This window comes from Pygocentrus nattereri, chromosome 22 (assembly GCF_015220715.1).
Source record: "Pygocentrus nattereri isolate fPygNat1 chromosome 22, fPygNat1.pri, whole genome shotgun sequence".
Classification (NCBI taxonomy): Eukaryota; Metazoa; Chordata; class Actinopteri; order Characiformes; family Serrasalmidae; genus Pygocentrus; species Pygocentrus nattereri.
In genome coordinates, this window is record NC_051232.1 from 15,566,603 (window position 1) to 15,581,322 (window position 14,720).

Genomic DNA, 14,720 nt, shown 5'->3' on the forward strand with positions numbered 1-14,720 from the left:
TGTATGTTCATGTTTTATAATGTTAGACATTAATGTTAAAGTCAGCAAACAAATACAACATAGGGGCTATCTAACCTGTAGCATATTTAAGTACAAATACTATTAAAAAGTGATGCATTGAGTTTACTTTGTTCAAATGTACCTCATTTCCACATGAATAAAAATAATAATAAAATAATAATAATATTCTAAAAATCATTTCTGAGCATTTTGCCAATCTGTGCTTTATGACAGAGAAACAGTATTTTGTTTAAAGGTAACACAAAGGGAACATGTGACGTTGCATTTTCCAGCCCTGATTCTGTGTAATCTCAGTATATTAACCTCATCTATTCCTGTGTAAGTACACCTGTAAAGTAGTAGAACAACCATAAGATCTAATGCAGTAATGTAGTCACTGTTTCAGTGCAGTTATCCAGACTGTTTTGCGGAGCTGATGGTATTCCATGATGTGAGATGTAGTAAGCGGGAAAAAAGATGGAAAGAAGCAAGTTTGCATTTTACAGCTCTGATACCACTTAGTTTAACTGTTATTACAGCGTGTAACATCATCCTGCCCCTGACCACATAAGACATAAGAAACAAAGTAGAAACAAGTGAATTAGTATTTTAAACACTAATACCACATGATTTCACCAAAACTACTGCTTTGTTTTTGGGTTAATAACCCTAATATTACTGCCCTTTTGATTGATTAAAATATGTTACTGTTATTTTTCCACATTATTATCAACTAGTCATCACTGCAGTTACTGACTTATTATTTACTAAGAGTTAGAACATTTGTATTAATTTTTCTACGTAAGTTCAACTTGTTACCATTATTTTACTATTTTATTACTGACCACCGCTACAATGACTAACTTCTTATTTATTAACGACTAACCAATGTGCATGTCATTTTTAGGTAAATACACTTTTTACCTTTATTTTGCCATCTTATTACAAATTTGTTATCACTACAAACACCAGCTTATTATTCATTACAAACTGGAAAGTACGCAAGTAATATTTTGGTAAGTACAACTTGGTACCATGATTTTACCATTTTATTCCTGCCTTGTTACTGCTACAATTACCATTTTATTATTTCATAACAACTATGAAATTGACATTTAAATTATGGATAAATTCAATAACCAATCTGTAAAGCGCTACCGAGATTTCTTCTATTTTAATGTTATTAAGTACCATAGGTGATGAAAAGCAAAAGGTATTTGCCATTTAATATTGAGAAACGTTATTCTTGAATCATTGCACTATTTGCCCATGCAGTCTTTCACAGAGTGGTGAAACCCTCCCTATCTTTACTTCTGAAAGACTCTCTGGGATGCTCTTTTATACCCAATCATGTTACTGACCTGTTGCAAATTAACTACACATCAGGTGTTTTTCTTTTTTAGCATTACACTTCATCAGCCTTTTGTTGTCCCCATCTCAACTTTTTTTGGAATGTATTATTGGTATCAAATTCAAAATGGGCACATATTTTTCCAAAAAAAACAATAAAATTTATCTGTTTCAACATTTGATTTGTTGTCTTTGTTGTATTTTCCTTGAAAAATATGGTTGACATGACCTGCATATCATTGCATCCTATTTTTATTTAAATTCGACATTATTTACATTCTATAGTATTTACAATAATTGATATGTCGCCTTTGTACTCTTTTGAATAAAATATAGGGTTTAAGTGATTTCCATATCACTGCATTTTGTTTTTATGTTTTCATTTCCAAAAATACACACACACACATACCTGAATGCAAGCATTGGTAAGAAATTCAAATGTACTTACTTTCTGACAAGCTCTCTTGCACACATGTTTATACTCCTTGGCTTTGGATTCCGAATGATACCCTGCTCCTAGGTTAAAAACGGGGAAAAAATAATTAATGCTATTTTACCATCTAGAAGTGTGCAATTCACAACTAAAACATGGAACAGACCAGTGACCTCTGTCAGCAGCTTATGTAATGACGTACATAAGCATGTGTGGTATGTATGTATGAGTGGATCAGACACAGCAGTGCTGCTGGAGTTTTAAACACCTCAGTGTCACTGCTGGACTGAGAATAGAATCCAACCAACAGCCAACACAAACTGTGCAGCAACAGATGAGCTACTGTCTCTAACTTACATCTACAAAGTGGAGCAACAAGGTAGGAGTGTGTAACACAGTGGACACGGTGTTAAAAACGCCAGGAGCACTGCTGTGTCTTAAACAATTGTAACTGCTGAGAAAAGGCTGAATATTTTGACTGATAAAAAAGGAAAAAATATGCCTACAATAAAGTGTCATAGTCTAAGTCTTCAAAATACATTTACTGGTAACGAAAATACACAGTAATTAAAAAGACTCCATTCCCTTTGCACAAAGCTGAAGTTGGCCTCTTGCTTGCCAGCTTCTTATTTGAATTACGGTTACAGTCAACCAGCATATCAGTACGTAACTGCCACGCTATTTAAGGCGGAATACAGTTTCTATGATGAAAACTACACGACAGATTTAAAATCATAGTTCATGATGATAATCAAGAGGAGAAGAACCAGAAGATCCTCAGTAGCAAGCTGTAGCCTCAGTTTTTGAAATGCTGAAAAAATCCAATGACAGGGCCACAATGTACAGTATAATAAAAAAATGTAATTCATTTGCCTTGGATGACCAACAGTTCTCATTTCAGTGCATCACTACTAAAAACTCCCAGGCAAATGAACACAAACACTTCTTAATTAACACAGCCAGCACAATATAAGAAAACAAAAGACAAGAAATGATTTGTTATTTTGACTGATAAAACGACTAGAGGGACAAGCTCCTCTTGAGCTCGGCACAATGTGTTTCTTAGAAAATGTGTAATATTAGAAAAAATACCGGTTTAATTTCACTGATTTTTATGATTTTTACACACTTTATGATTTTTAACTTGTGGTGAGCATAACTTCTTAGCAACATGCAGTGCATCAACGACTGTGATGTACAGGGACTACAACAAACATAAAGCAGCAAAGTAATACATAGGTTTCACGATGCAGAGATTTTGCATTTAACACTCGTTTGGTAAAAATCATTATTTAGGCAAAATCTTCATATATTGGAGTATTATAGGGGTTCATTATAATAATCTCCTCCAAGTTATTTGCAGTCAAGGTTTCTGGGGCAAAAATACCCAATAGCAGCAAATGCCCTTATTGATCTCACAGACCCATATTTTATTCCCTGTGCACAAGGGACAAGGCCGACAGTCAATACTGGATGCTTGTGAGCTTCGAGCCCTCAGATGGCAATGCACTGAAAACAGGCATGTTACCGTACTGGAAATTCCTGCATGGGTTCAGAAACACTTTGAGAAATCACTGTCTGTGAACACAGATCGCTGTGCAATCCAAGTAAAAGCTGTATCATGCAAAGAAAAATGTCAACAAGATCCAGAAACATTGCCGTCTTCTCTGGGCCAAAGCTCATCTAAAATGGACAGAGGCAAAAGAAAAATGTTCTTTGGTCAGTTGAATCAAAATTTAATATTCTTTTTAGAAACTATGGACACTGTGTCCTGTGCACCATCCAGATTGTTATCAGTGCACACTTCAAAAGCCTGCATCCTGTATTAGTGCCTATGGCATGGGCAGCTTACACATCTGGAAAGGCACTATCAATATATATATATATATATATATATATATATATATATATATATATATATATATAGTGCCTTTCCAGATGTGTAAGCTGCCCATGCCATATATATATATATATATATATATATATATATATATATATATATATGTATATATGTGTGTGTGTGTGTGTGTGTGTGTGTGTGTGTGTGTGTGTGTTTCATTTGCTTGTATTTACCACTGTACTCCACAGTTTTAAATTTATACTCACAAAGTGCATAATCTCAGATTTTAATTAAGGGTCTTTTTATAATTTGGTTTCACAAAATAGAAATTACAGCACTTTTTTATACATAGTCCCCCCATTACTGCAGGTATAAGAGCTCTTTCAGGATCAGAGTTCTAAAGAAAGAGTGCTAAAGAAAGTCAAAGGAAAGATTATAAGGCTGAGAAACATCGGTCACTTGAGGTTTACCAAAATCAACTGATCGGAACACTATTGACAAGAAAGAGAGAACTGGTGAGCTTAGTAACCATAAAAAGGTACTAGTAGGCCAAGGAACACCTCCACAGCTGATGACATTATGATGAGAATTCTCACCATAATGCAGAAAAATCCCCATACACCTGTCTGACAGATCAAAAATGCACCTCAGGGGGCAGGGGTGGATTTGTCAATGACTACTGTACCCAGAAGATTCATAAGCAGAAATACACAGGCTGCACTGCAGGACGCAAACTAGTTAGCAACAAAAACATGATGGTCAAGCTAGTTTTCTAAAAAGCATTTTAAAAATCCTGCAGGGGTCTGGAAAAAGGTCTTGTGGACAGATGAGACCAATATTTACCTGTATCAGAGCAATGGCAAAAAGTGTGGCGGCGAAATGGAAATGGTAATCCAAACCATACCGCCTCATCTGTAAAACATAGTGTTGGTAGGTTTTATGGCTTGGGCCTGGAAATGGATTCTGAGATGTATAGAAACATCTTATCAGCTGGAGTTCCTGAAAATGCCTCCAAACTCTTTGGATAGCACCTCATCAAGACAATTATCTCAAACCTACTGCTCTGCAACAAAGGAGCTTTTCAAAGCTAGAAACTAGAAAATGCTTAACTGGCCAAGTCAGTCACCTGTTCTTAATCCCACTGAGCTTTCTTTTCATGTACTGGGGGAAAAAAAATATGGGGACTACACCCCAAAACAAGCAGGAGCTGTGGTAGAGCATCACCAGGGAAGATACTCAACCCCTGGTTATGTCTAGGAGTTACAGACTGCAAGCATGCAATGAATATGCAACAAAGTACTAAACATCATTAATTAACTGTACATACCACTGCTGTGGTCCAAACATTATGGTGCTCCTGAAATGGCAAAGTGGCTATGTATAAACAGTTTTACAGGGTAATGCTAAAACATAAAAAAATACCTTTATTCAAATCTGAGAACATGCACTTTAACCATGTGTGGATTGTTTAAAATACAAGTTTAAAGTTGTGGGGTTAAATGAGAAAACGTCTACACCTTAGTCCCAAACATAATGGAGGGCACTGTCTGTTGATCATCTACAACCCCAATTCCAATGAAGTTGGGGTGAATATTTGCAAAAACAATAAAGTTTGTCCATTTGAACATTAAATATCTTGTCTTTGTAGTGTATTCAATTGAATATAGGTTGAAAAGGATTTGCAAATCATCGTATTCTGTTTTTATTTATGTTTTTATTACGTCCCAACTTCATTGGAATTGGGGTTGTAATTCCTTTTAACAAAAGCACAGATAATAAAGGGAGTTGACATGAGAGAAGAGTTTACAAAAGGCGAAAGAGTATCTACCCTGACTGGACGATTTAAAAAAACAGATTGAATTAGTACATTTAAAAGTGTGTGCCTCTATTCATACACAAACCTGCATGCACAAGCACAAAGCCCACAGCTCTGTGCTCCCTGCTGGAGATAGTGCTGTTCTGCATAGTCCCTGAATACTGTAGTGGGCACACAATCCCTGTGCAACCTGTTGAGTTTCTTAATTTCTCCATGACTTGGGGGAAGCAGCGGGCGCATCTTGGCCCGTCAGTCATTCATAACATAAACATATTGGTCCTCTGAGCCCTAGGGGAAAAAAAAAAAAATCAGACACAAGGATAAATAACGTTGCATGACAAGAAACACAAATCAGTGTCTGAAATGTAAATTTACGTGTAGAACATTTTAAAGTTTTAAACATAAGGAAAAAGTCCTATACCAATGTAAAAGCTTCATGTGTTAAACACAAGACACCATCCTATCAGACCCTCAGAAGCATTTTCATTTTCTTTTAATATTAGCCTGTTTCACAATGCGCTGCACTACAGTCCCCAGCATGCATAACGTGCACTCTGACTCTCCTACCCCAACAACAGTCAATGGGACAGCAATTTCATCTCAATTCTATGCAAATTCACATCTGTCGTATCACCAACACACTAGCGGCATTTCAGCTGCAATTTAAACAACATAAACATTTAACGTTAGCTCAGCAGCTCAGAAACAGCCGAAGTATCAATAACCTTGCAGCAAGAAAAAAAAGGATGCCCAGGTGTCTAGGTCAAGCAAATACGCAGGTTTAAAAGAGCCATCTACTGGCGAAATTAAAATGTTTAATATTTTAAATATTTATGTAATATTTTAATAGTTTTATAAAATATTGTAATATTTTAATGTCTTCTACAAGTGCTGATATTTTACTGCTGAAGTGTTGCGTATGGTCAGTTCAGGTCATAACACAACATTAATTAAAACTGAAATAAAACCTTTTTTTCTACGGCCCACAAATATGTTAAATATTTATAATGTGGACCCTTTAGTGGTTAATTTTGACACCTCTGCACTAAAAATGTTTCTGCTATGGCAGTGCACAAGCAACCATTTATGGCACCTTTGGTTTTGGGAATCCTGTGTAGAGCAGGATTTGGGAATCCTGTGTAGAGCAGCAAAACATTTAAGCATATTTGACTAAGAAATTGTGGACTGAACTGGCTAGAGTGGTCCTTGTTGGTTGGTCCATGACACACATATATAACACAGAGGAATCAACCAAATGATGACACACAACAACTTTTCCAATATAACAAATGTTTGATGAGGACCCTTGCAGTAATTATTCATCACAGTTATATTTTATGCATTTTATTCACCTAATGCAGCAAAGCAGCATTAAACTCCATCTCAATTTACCCGATGTCCCACTTTTGCTAAACTTACCCTACTGAAGATAAGTTTGTTTGTAGTATACTATGCACTAAAACATGAAATAGAGTCCATCATAACGCAGTGAAACAACATACATTTTAGGACCAAAAACATGTAGACATGTCCTAATTATTGGGTTCAGGTGTCTCAGCCACATCCAGTGCTAACAGGTATATAAAACCAAGCACAGAGCCATGCAAACTCCATAGACAAACACTGGCAGAAGGAGTTCAGTGACTTTAAACGTGGCACTGCCATAGGATCCCACAAACCAGTTCATGAAATTTCTGCCCTGTTCAACTGTAAGTTCATCTGATTTTACTGTGAAATTCAAGGGGTAAAGAGCAACAACAGCTCAGCCAGGAAGTGGTAGACCACACAAACTGACAGAGCAAACACACTGCACTATCTGGCAGTCTGATGAACGAATGCAGACTGTGTCCAGCATATACTGATGTGCTGAAGACTGGCTAGACCACTTTGTTCAGCTGAGGCAGGTCAAACTTCTAGGTTCAGTTAGTGGAAGATCATTTTTAGATATTTCCTAAACTATGACATGGCATTCTAAAGCACAATACCATGAATGCTGTTTTTAAATACAGATTAAAATTATGATTATTATTTTTTTATCATCATAACCTAGCACTAATTACATTACAACACTGTCTTAAAATAGTTGTGCAAAATACGAGTTAATACAGAATGCAGTGATGTTCAAATAATTTAAATCCTATATTTAATTTACAATAGTACAAAGACAGAAACTGTACTGTATTGAGAAATCGTATTACTTTTGAAACATATGACTGTTTATTGTTTGACACTAGTAAGGCATTGCAAAAGTTGGGACAGGGGCATGTTTACCACTGTGTTGCATCTTCTTTTAACAACAATGTAAGCAACTGGGAACTGAGGAGACCAATATTCTGTTGTTTTGAAAGTATTTTTTTTCTGATTCTTCATTCATACAGGATTTTAGCTGCTCAATAGAGGGTCTCATTTGGCATAATTCACCTTACTTGATGCACTAAATGTTTTCAGTGGGTGACAGGTCTGGACTGCAGGCAGGCCAGTTTAGCACTTGGACAAAGGTATGCTGTTGTAATACGTGCAGATTGTTGTTTAGCATTGTCTTGCTAAAATAAACAAGGCCTCCCCTGATAATGATGTCATCTGGATTGCAGCATATGTTGCTCCAAAACCTATATATACACTGATCAGGCATAACGTTATGACTACCTCCTTGTTTCTATGCCCATTTGTCCATTTTATCAGTTCCACTTACTATATAGGTGCACTTTGTAGTCCATCTGTTTCTCTGCATACTTTGTTAGCCCCTTTTACCCTGTTCCTCAATGGTCAGGACCCCCATAGACCCTCACAGAGCAGGTACTATTTGGGTGGTGGATCCTTCTCAGCACTGCAGTAACACTGGTGGTGTGTTAGTGAGTGTTGTGCTGGTAGAAGTGGAACACCACCACTACATCAGTGTTACTGCAGTGGTTTTGGAGTGTGTTTGTGGGAATTTTTGACCATTCTTCCAGAAGCGGTCAGACACTGAAGTTGGACGAGAAGGCCTGGCTCACAGTCTCCACTCTAATTCATCTAATTCAAGCAGAGGTGAGGACTCTGCGCAGGCCAGTCAAGTTCTTCCACACCAAACTCACACATTCATGTCTTTATGCACCTTGCTTTGTGCACTGGTGCACAGTCATGTTGGAACAGTAAGGAGCTGTCCCCAAACTGTTCTCACAAAGTTGGGAGCATGAAATTGAGTCCAAAATCTCTTGGTGCTTAAGCATTAAGAGTTCCTTTCACTGGAACTAAGGGGCCAAGGCCAACTCCTGAAAAACAACCCCACACCATAATCCCCCCTCAACTAAACTTTACACTTGGCACAATGCAGTCAGACAAGTACCGTTCTCATGGCAACTGCCAAACCCAGATTCGTGTTGCCAGATGGAGAAGCGTGATTCGTCACTCCAGAGAACACGTCTGCACTGCTCTAGAGTACAGTGGTGGCACTTTACACCACGGCACTCGACGCTTTGCATTGAACTTGGTGATGTAAGGCTTAGATGCAACTGCTCGGCCATGGAAACCCATTCAACGAAGCTCTCTACACTGTTCTTGAGCTGATCTGAAGGCCACATGAAGTTTGGACATCTATAGCGATTGACTCTGCAGAAAATTGGCGACCTCTGCGCACTATGTGCTTCAGCATCCGCTGACCCCGCTCTGACATTTTACATGGCCGTTCGCTTCGTGGCTGATTGCTGTCATTCCCAATCACTTCCACTTTGTTATAATACTTCTGACAGTTGATTGTGGAATATTTACTAGCGAGGAAATTTCACGACTGGACTTGTTGCACAGGTGGCGTCCTATCATGGTACCACACTGGAATTCACTGAGCTCCTGAGAGCGACCCATTCTTTCACTAATATTTGTAGAAGCAGTCTGCAGGCCTAGGGGCTTGGTTTTATACACCTCTGGCCATGGAAGTGATTGGAACACCTGAATTCAATTATCTGGACAGGTGAGTGAATATTTTAGGTAATATAGTGCATTTCAAAAATCTTTTTTTTTTTTTTTGTTTCAACATTTGATATGTTGTGTTTGTACCATTAGGTATAGGGTTTACTCTGCCAGCATATTTTACCAGCATATGTAGTGATTTAGATGTTGGACAGCAGCAGTGGAAGCTGTTACGCTGATCACCACCAAAACCAGCATATGTTGTGTTTTTTGATGCTGGTATGTTGGTTAACCAGCATGAACATGCTGGGTGTCCATTCAGACCAGAACACAAGACCAGCACAGAATTCATGCACCATGCTGTGTGACTAGCTAAACCAGCAGCAGACCAGTATAACTCATAAACCACGCTGTGTTACTAGGCAAGCCAGCACCAAAGGTAGCATAAACCAGCAGAGGCCAGCATGGAATCTGTCTATAGAAGTGGAATCAGATGTATTATGATTACAGGATGTATTTGGGACATTATAAAAAAAAAAAACAACATGAATAATCGTGATCAGTTTCTGAGTGAAACAGAGCGTCTCCGAACAAGCAGAGTATTTTTGTTCAATGATAGGTGGGGGTGGTGGACGGTACTTCATCAATGGGCAGCGGTGGACAGTAAGTAAGTAAATGTAATTCGTTACTGTACTTAAGTACTTTTTTCATGTATCTGTACTTTACTTAAGTATTTCTTAAGACTTTTTTACTTTCATTCTACTACATTTCAAAGTCAAATATTTTACTTTTTTACTCTACATTCTGCAAAATCTGTCATTCCTCTTGGTTTCTGTGTGTATAAAAATGTAACATGTTAAAACGAAAGAAGCGCAAAGCAAGAACACCAATCAGGGCACAGCAGTCACTTTGTTTTGACCTGTTGGTCATACCGACCCAGTGCAAGCACACAGTTCAATGTCAGTGCAGCAGTGTAACATTTTGGGAGTCTATTCAACATAAATGATGGAACTAACCTAACTTTGTGTAAATAGACCACAATATAGAAATATGTGCACATATGGAGTCGTAACTGACCCATTTTTTCTGAATTCATACACTTTCATTTTATAATATATTCGTTTTAGCTAGTTAATATTTATGCACAGAGACCTACAGATACAATATAGAAAAGGAAACTCATTTGTGATCCTGAGTTTAAAGCAAGTTTTATTAAACTGAAACTTTGCTTGTTTGTAAAAAAATCTTCCTGGTGGAAACTGTTTGCCTTCAGTGTTTTGTGCTTATGATAATTTTAATAAACATCAGCGTCACTAATTAATGACTTTCTATTAAAACACTGGTTTACCAAGAGAGACACTGGAGTATTTTCACCTAATATGAGTCCATGAAGCAAGTCTTGTTACAAAAATCATAATATGACGTTAAAGCTGTAATTAATCCTTTAGTACTTTTACTTTTGATACTTAAGTACATTTGAAGGCAAAAACTTTTGTACTTTTACTCAAGTATAGGAACTTCTACTTTTACTGTAGTAATATTTTACCTTGGGTATCTTTACTTTAACTCAAGTACATGATTTGTGTACTTCATCCACCAGTCAATGGGTTACAATGAAGACGGAATACAACAGGGAGAAACATCCTATTCATTCAAAGCAATAATGCTTTTCTTAGTGTAGCATTAGAATAAAGAAACATGGCAATCATGCAAATGCTTGATAAAAGTATTCACGCACAAACACTCATAAAAAAAGATGGTTCTTCAGCAAAGGCAGCGGTTCTACATTCCACGCTCAAATAGCTCTTTGCATGGTAAAATGGTCCTTCAGATTGACGGAGAACATGTTGCATATGATTCTCTACAGAACTGCTTTTAAAATGGCTCTAGCATCAGTGTTGTTCTATTTTAAGCTTGACATCATAACAGAGGACCCCTTTTCAGTGCTAGAACCATTTACAACACATTCTCCATTAATCTGAATAACCATTTCACCATGCAAACACCCATAGAACCCATTTCAGCATGAAATGGTTCTGCGCAGAACTCATAGGACAACTGCCTTAACTAAAGAACCATCTTTTTAAAAAAGTGTAAGTCTTTCATTCTTAAAAAAAATCACATCACTAGGAGTTTAATTTGCTTGTGCTCTGATGTTTCACCACAGCTGGCTGGCTGCAAAGACACCTGCGCCATAATGAAAACTTCTGCTCTCAGATCTCCCAGAGGGTTCGCTCTCTGTCCAGCTAAATGTCCAGGGAATAACGTACGTTTGCACACCTACGGAGGAGCATCACGGCTGCAGTTACGTGTCTGTATTGTTTTGTATTCAATAAGACAGATTTCTTGCTCCACTCTGTTTCACGTCTTAGTGCTGTTTGAAGTAGTTGTGTCACAACACTGTCAGGTCACTGATCATGCATTAAGTCAAACCACGCAAGCTGAGGCGCATGCCGTCTTCAGTCTAATTAGATTAGCAGTAAATACACACCTACAGCTGGAGTTCCGCTGCTGCGTGTGTATAAAAATCACATTTAACTAGGCGGAGGTCTTCTTGTTGTAGTTGTTCTTCTTCTTCCTTTATTCGGTGTCTCAGAAGCGAAAGATAAGTGCCTTATCGCCACCTATTGAGCTGGAGCGTGAAACTCGGTCCATGGCCCCTTTAGTCGAGTCAAGCTGTATATCTCTTGGAGACAGGGGATGGAGGTGCCAACGATCATCTCAGCAGCTCTCACGATGCGCTGGAGCGTCTTGCGGCAGGACACGGTGCAGGCCCCATACCACACGGTGATGCAGCTGGTCAGGATGCTCTCAATGGTACCTCTTTAGAAGGTGCACATGATGGGGGCTGAGGCTCTGGCTCTTCTCAGTTTGCAGAGGAAGTAAAGGCACTGATGAGCCCTTCTGGCCAGTGATGTTGTGTTGTTGTCCCAGGAGAGGTCCTCTGTGACGTGCACGCCCATGAACTTTGTGCTGTTCACCCTCTCCACAGCAGCACCGTTGATAGTCAGAGGAGCATGCTGCGTGCACGTTCTCCTGAAGTCCACAACAACCTCTTTTGTCTTCTCAATGTTCAGATGGAGATTGTTATGATTACACCACAAGGTCTTGATGTGTTGCATGACCAGCCATTCAAAGCACTTCATGAGGATGGGAGTGAGTGCAACCGGATGGTAGTCATTGAAACAGGAGGTGACACTTTCTTTGGGACAGGGATGATGGTGGTGGCTTTCAGGTATGTGGGGACAACAGCCTGACTCAGCGAGATGTTAATGATATCTCTAAAGACATCTGTGAGCTCCAAAGGACAGGCCCTCAGCACACGACCGGATATGTTGTGAGGACCAGGAGCTTTCCTAGCATTGGTCTTGCTGAATGATCTCCTCACACTGACTGAGCACAGCGTCAGCACCTGGTCTCCAGGACAGTGTGGGATCTTCTGTGCAGGCATGTTGTTGTCTGCCTCAAACTGGGCAAAGAAGTTTTTAAGCTCATTCAGCAGAGAGGTGGAGCTGTCACAGATCTGCGGTGGGGGCTTGTAGTCTGTAATGGTCTGTATCCCCCGCCACAGGCTCCATGCATCTCTGCTGTCACTGAAGCGATGGGCTATCCTCCTGGAGTACTGCCTCTTTGCCTTTCTGAACTTAACAGGACATATTGTGTAAAAGTCACTACCTTTATTTTAATATTGATACAATATTTATGTCAAATTGCCCACGCTTTAGTCCAATTTATGTTCCCAAATGCAAAAGAACAATGTGGTTGTTTATAGACTCTTTCATTAGATATGACGTTCCTATTTGTTTGTACATTTATATTTAAGGACATTCACCATTGTTTCCCCAATTAAGAGACTCTATGACTGTTTTTTGGTATGCGTCCTCGTGTTCTTGGCTGACGTCATCTTAGTTACAAATACACACACACACACACACACACTCACACCCACACACACAGTTTCAGCTGTTCCTCAAGTTAAACACCTGAAACAGCTCATCAACTGATTCATGCCCTCCATGTACTGAATCAGTGTGGTAGGTCAGGAATTTGCTGAATCTGCTGTGCTTAGCAGTCGAGGGAAATAAGGCAAAACAAAGACCCTTTGATCTAAAAAAAAAATTTGACTAGGCTACAGTTTAAAGTTTAAACCAGGTTATCACAGGTCCTTGTGCACAGTAAATCTGGAAGGATCCATGTAGATCCATATTGAGTTGAACTTTCCCAAGGCTAAGTAATAAATTGCTTTGTGGTAAAAGTGTTAGCTGCTTATTGGTTTGCTGAATTTGCCTTGTTTGTATTTAGTTTCACAGGTTATTTTTTTCACAGGTTATAGTTTCACAGATTATAATTTTTGTTAACTTCCCTGATGTTCAGTAGTACTGATTGTCATACAGATGTATGAAGACACTGCTCTGGAAACTGTGCTTTTGCTGTGGTGTAAGTTTTATATCCCGTTACTTTTTTCTGCATATGGTTACAGACTTAAAGAGGAAGTCCATCAACAACCCAGTTTCCAAAAAAGTTGAGACGCTGTGCAGAATGTAAATACAAATAGGATGCAATTATATGCAAATCATGTGTACCATTTTTAACATAAAATAAAACAAAGATAACATATCAAACATTGAAACTGAGAAGTGTTATTGTTGTTTGAAAAATATATGTCCATTTTGAATTTGATGCCAACAATACCTTCCAAAAAAGTAGGGACGGACATGTTTACCACTGTGTTATCAGGACTCAGGTCAGTGTTGGGGAACTGAGGAAACCAATTGCTGTAGTTTTGAAAGTGAAATGTTTTCCATTCTTGCTTAACATAGCATTTCAGCTGCTCAGCTGTTGTCTCCTTTTGTTGTATTTTTCATTTTATAATGTGCCAAATATTTTCAGTGGGTGACAGGTCTGGACTGCAGGCAGGCCAGTTGAGCACCCGGACTCTTAATATGGAGCAATGCTATTGTAATACATGCAGAATGTGGTTTGACATCGTCTTGCTGAAATAATCAAGGCCTTCCCTGAAAAAAAGATGTTGTCTGGATGGCAACATATGTTGCTAAAACAGCATTAATAGTGCCTTCATAGATGTGCATGTCAGCCATGCCATGTGCACTAATGCCCCCCTAAACTATCGTGAATACTGGCTTTTGAACTGTGCACTGATAACAAGCTGGGAGGTCTTTAGCCTGGAGGACATGATTTCCAAAAAGAATTTCAAATGTTGATGCGTTGGACCACAGGACCCCTTTTCACTTCCCCTCAGTCCATTTTAAATCAGCTCAGGCCCAGAGAAGGTGACACCATTCATGTTTATGTACAGTTTCCTCTTTATTTTTTATATTTTTAACTTGCGTTTGTGGATGCAGTGACTAAGTGTTTCATAGACAGTTGTTTTCAGA

At 38.6% G+C, this 14,720-nt stretch overlaps 1 protein-coding gene across 3 annotated transcripts in view; it reads right to left on the bottom strand.

Moving 5' to 3' along the window:
• tasp1 (taspase, threonine aspartase, 1) overlaps positions 1 to 11,938 on the bottom strand; it is a 50,320-nt gene extending 38,382 nt beyond the window's left edge. For all 3 annotated transcript variants that reach the window (XR_001858643.2, XM_017714998.2, XM_017714997.2), the window contains exons 1-3: positions 11,816 to 11,938; positions 5,525 to 5,727; positions 1,799 to 1,866 (exon numbers count right to left, since the gene is read on the bottom strand). Coding sequence is in view for 2 of the 3 variants with exons in the window: in XM_017714998.2 (XP_017570487.1) it covers positions 1,799 to 1,866; positions 5,525 to 5,696 (240 nt within the window). In the remaining variant the exon portion in view is untranslated. The remainder of the gene's footprint in view (positions 1 to 1,798; positions 1,867 to 5,524; positions 5,728 to 11,815) is intronic.
• Positions 11,939 to 14,720: the final 2,782 nt, after the last annotated feature.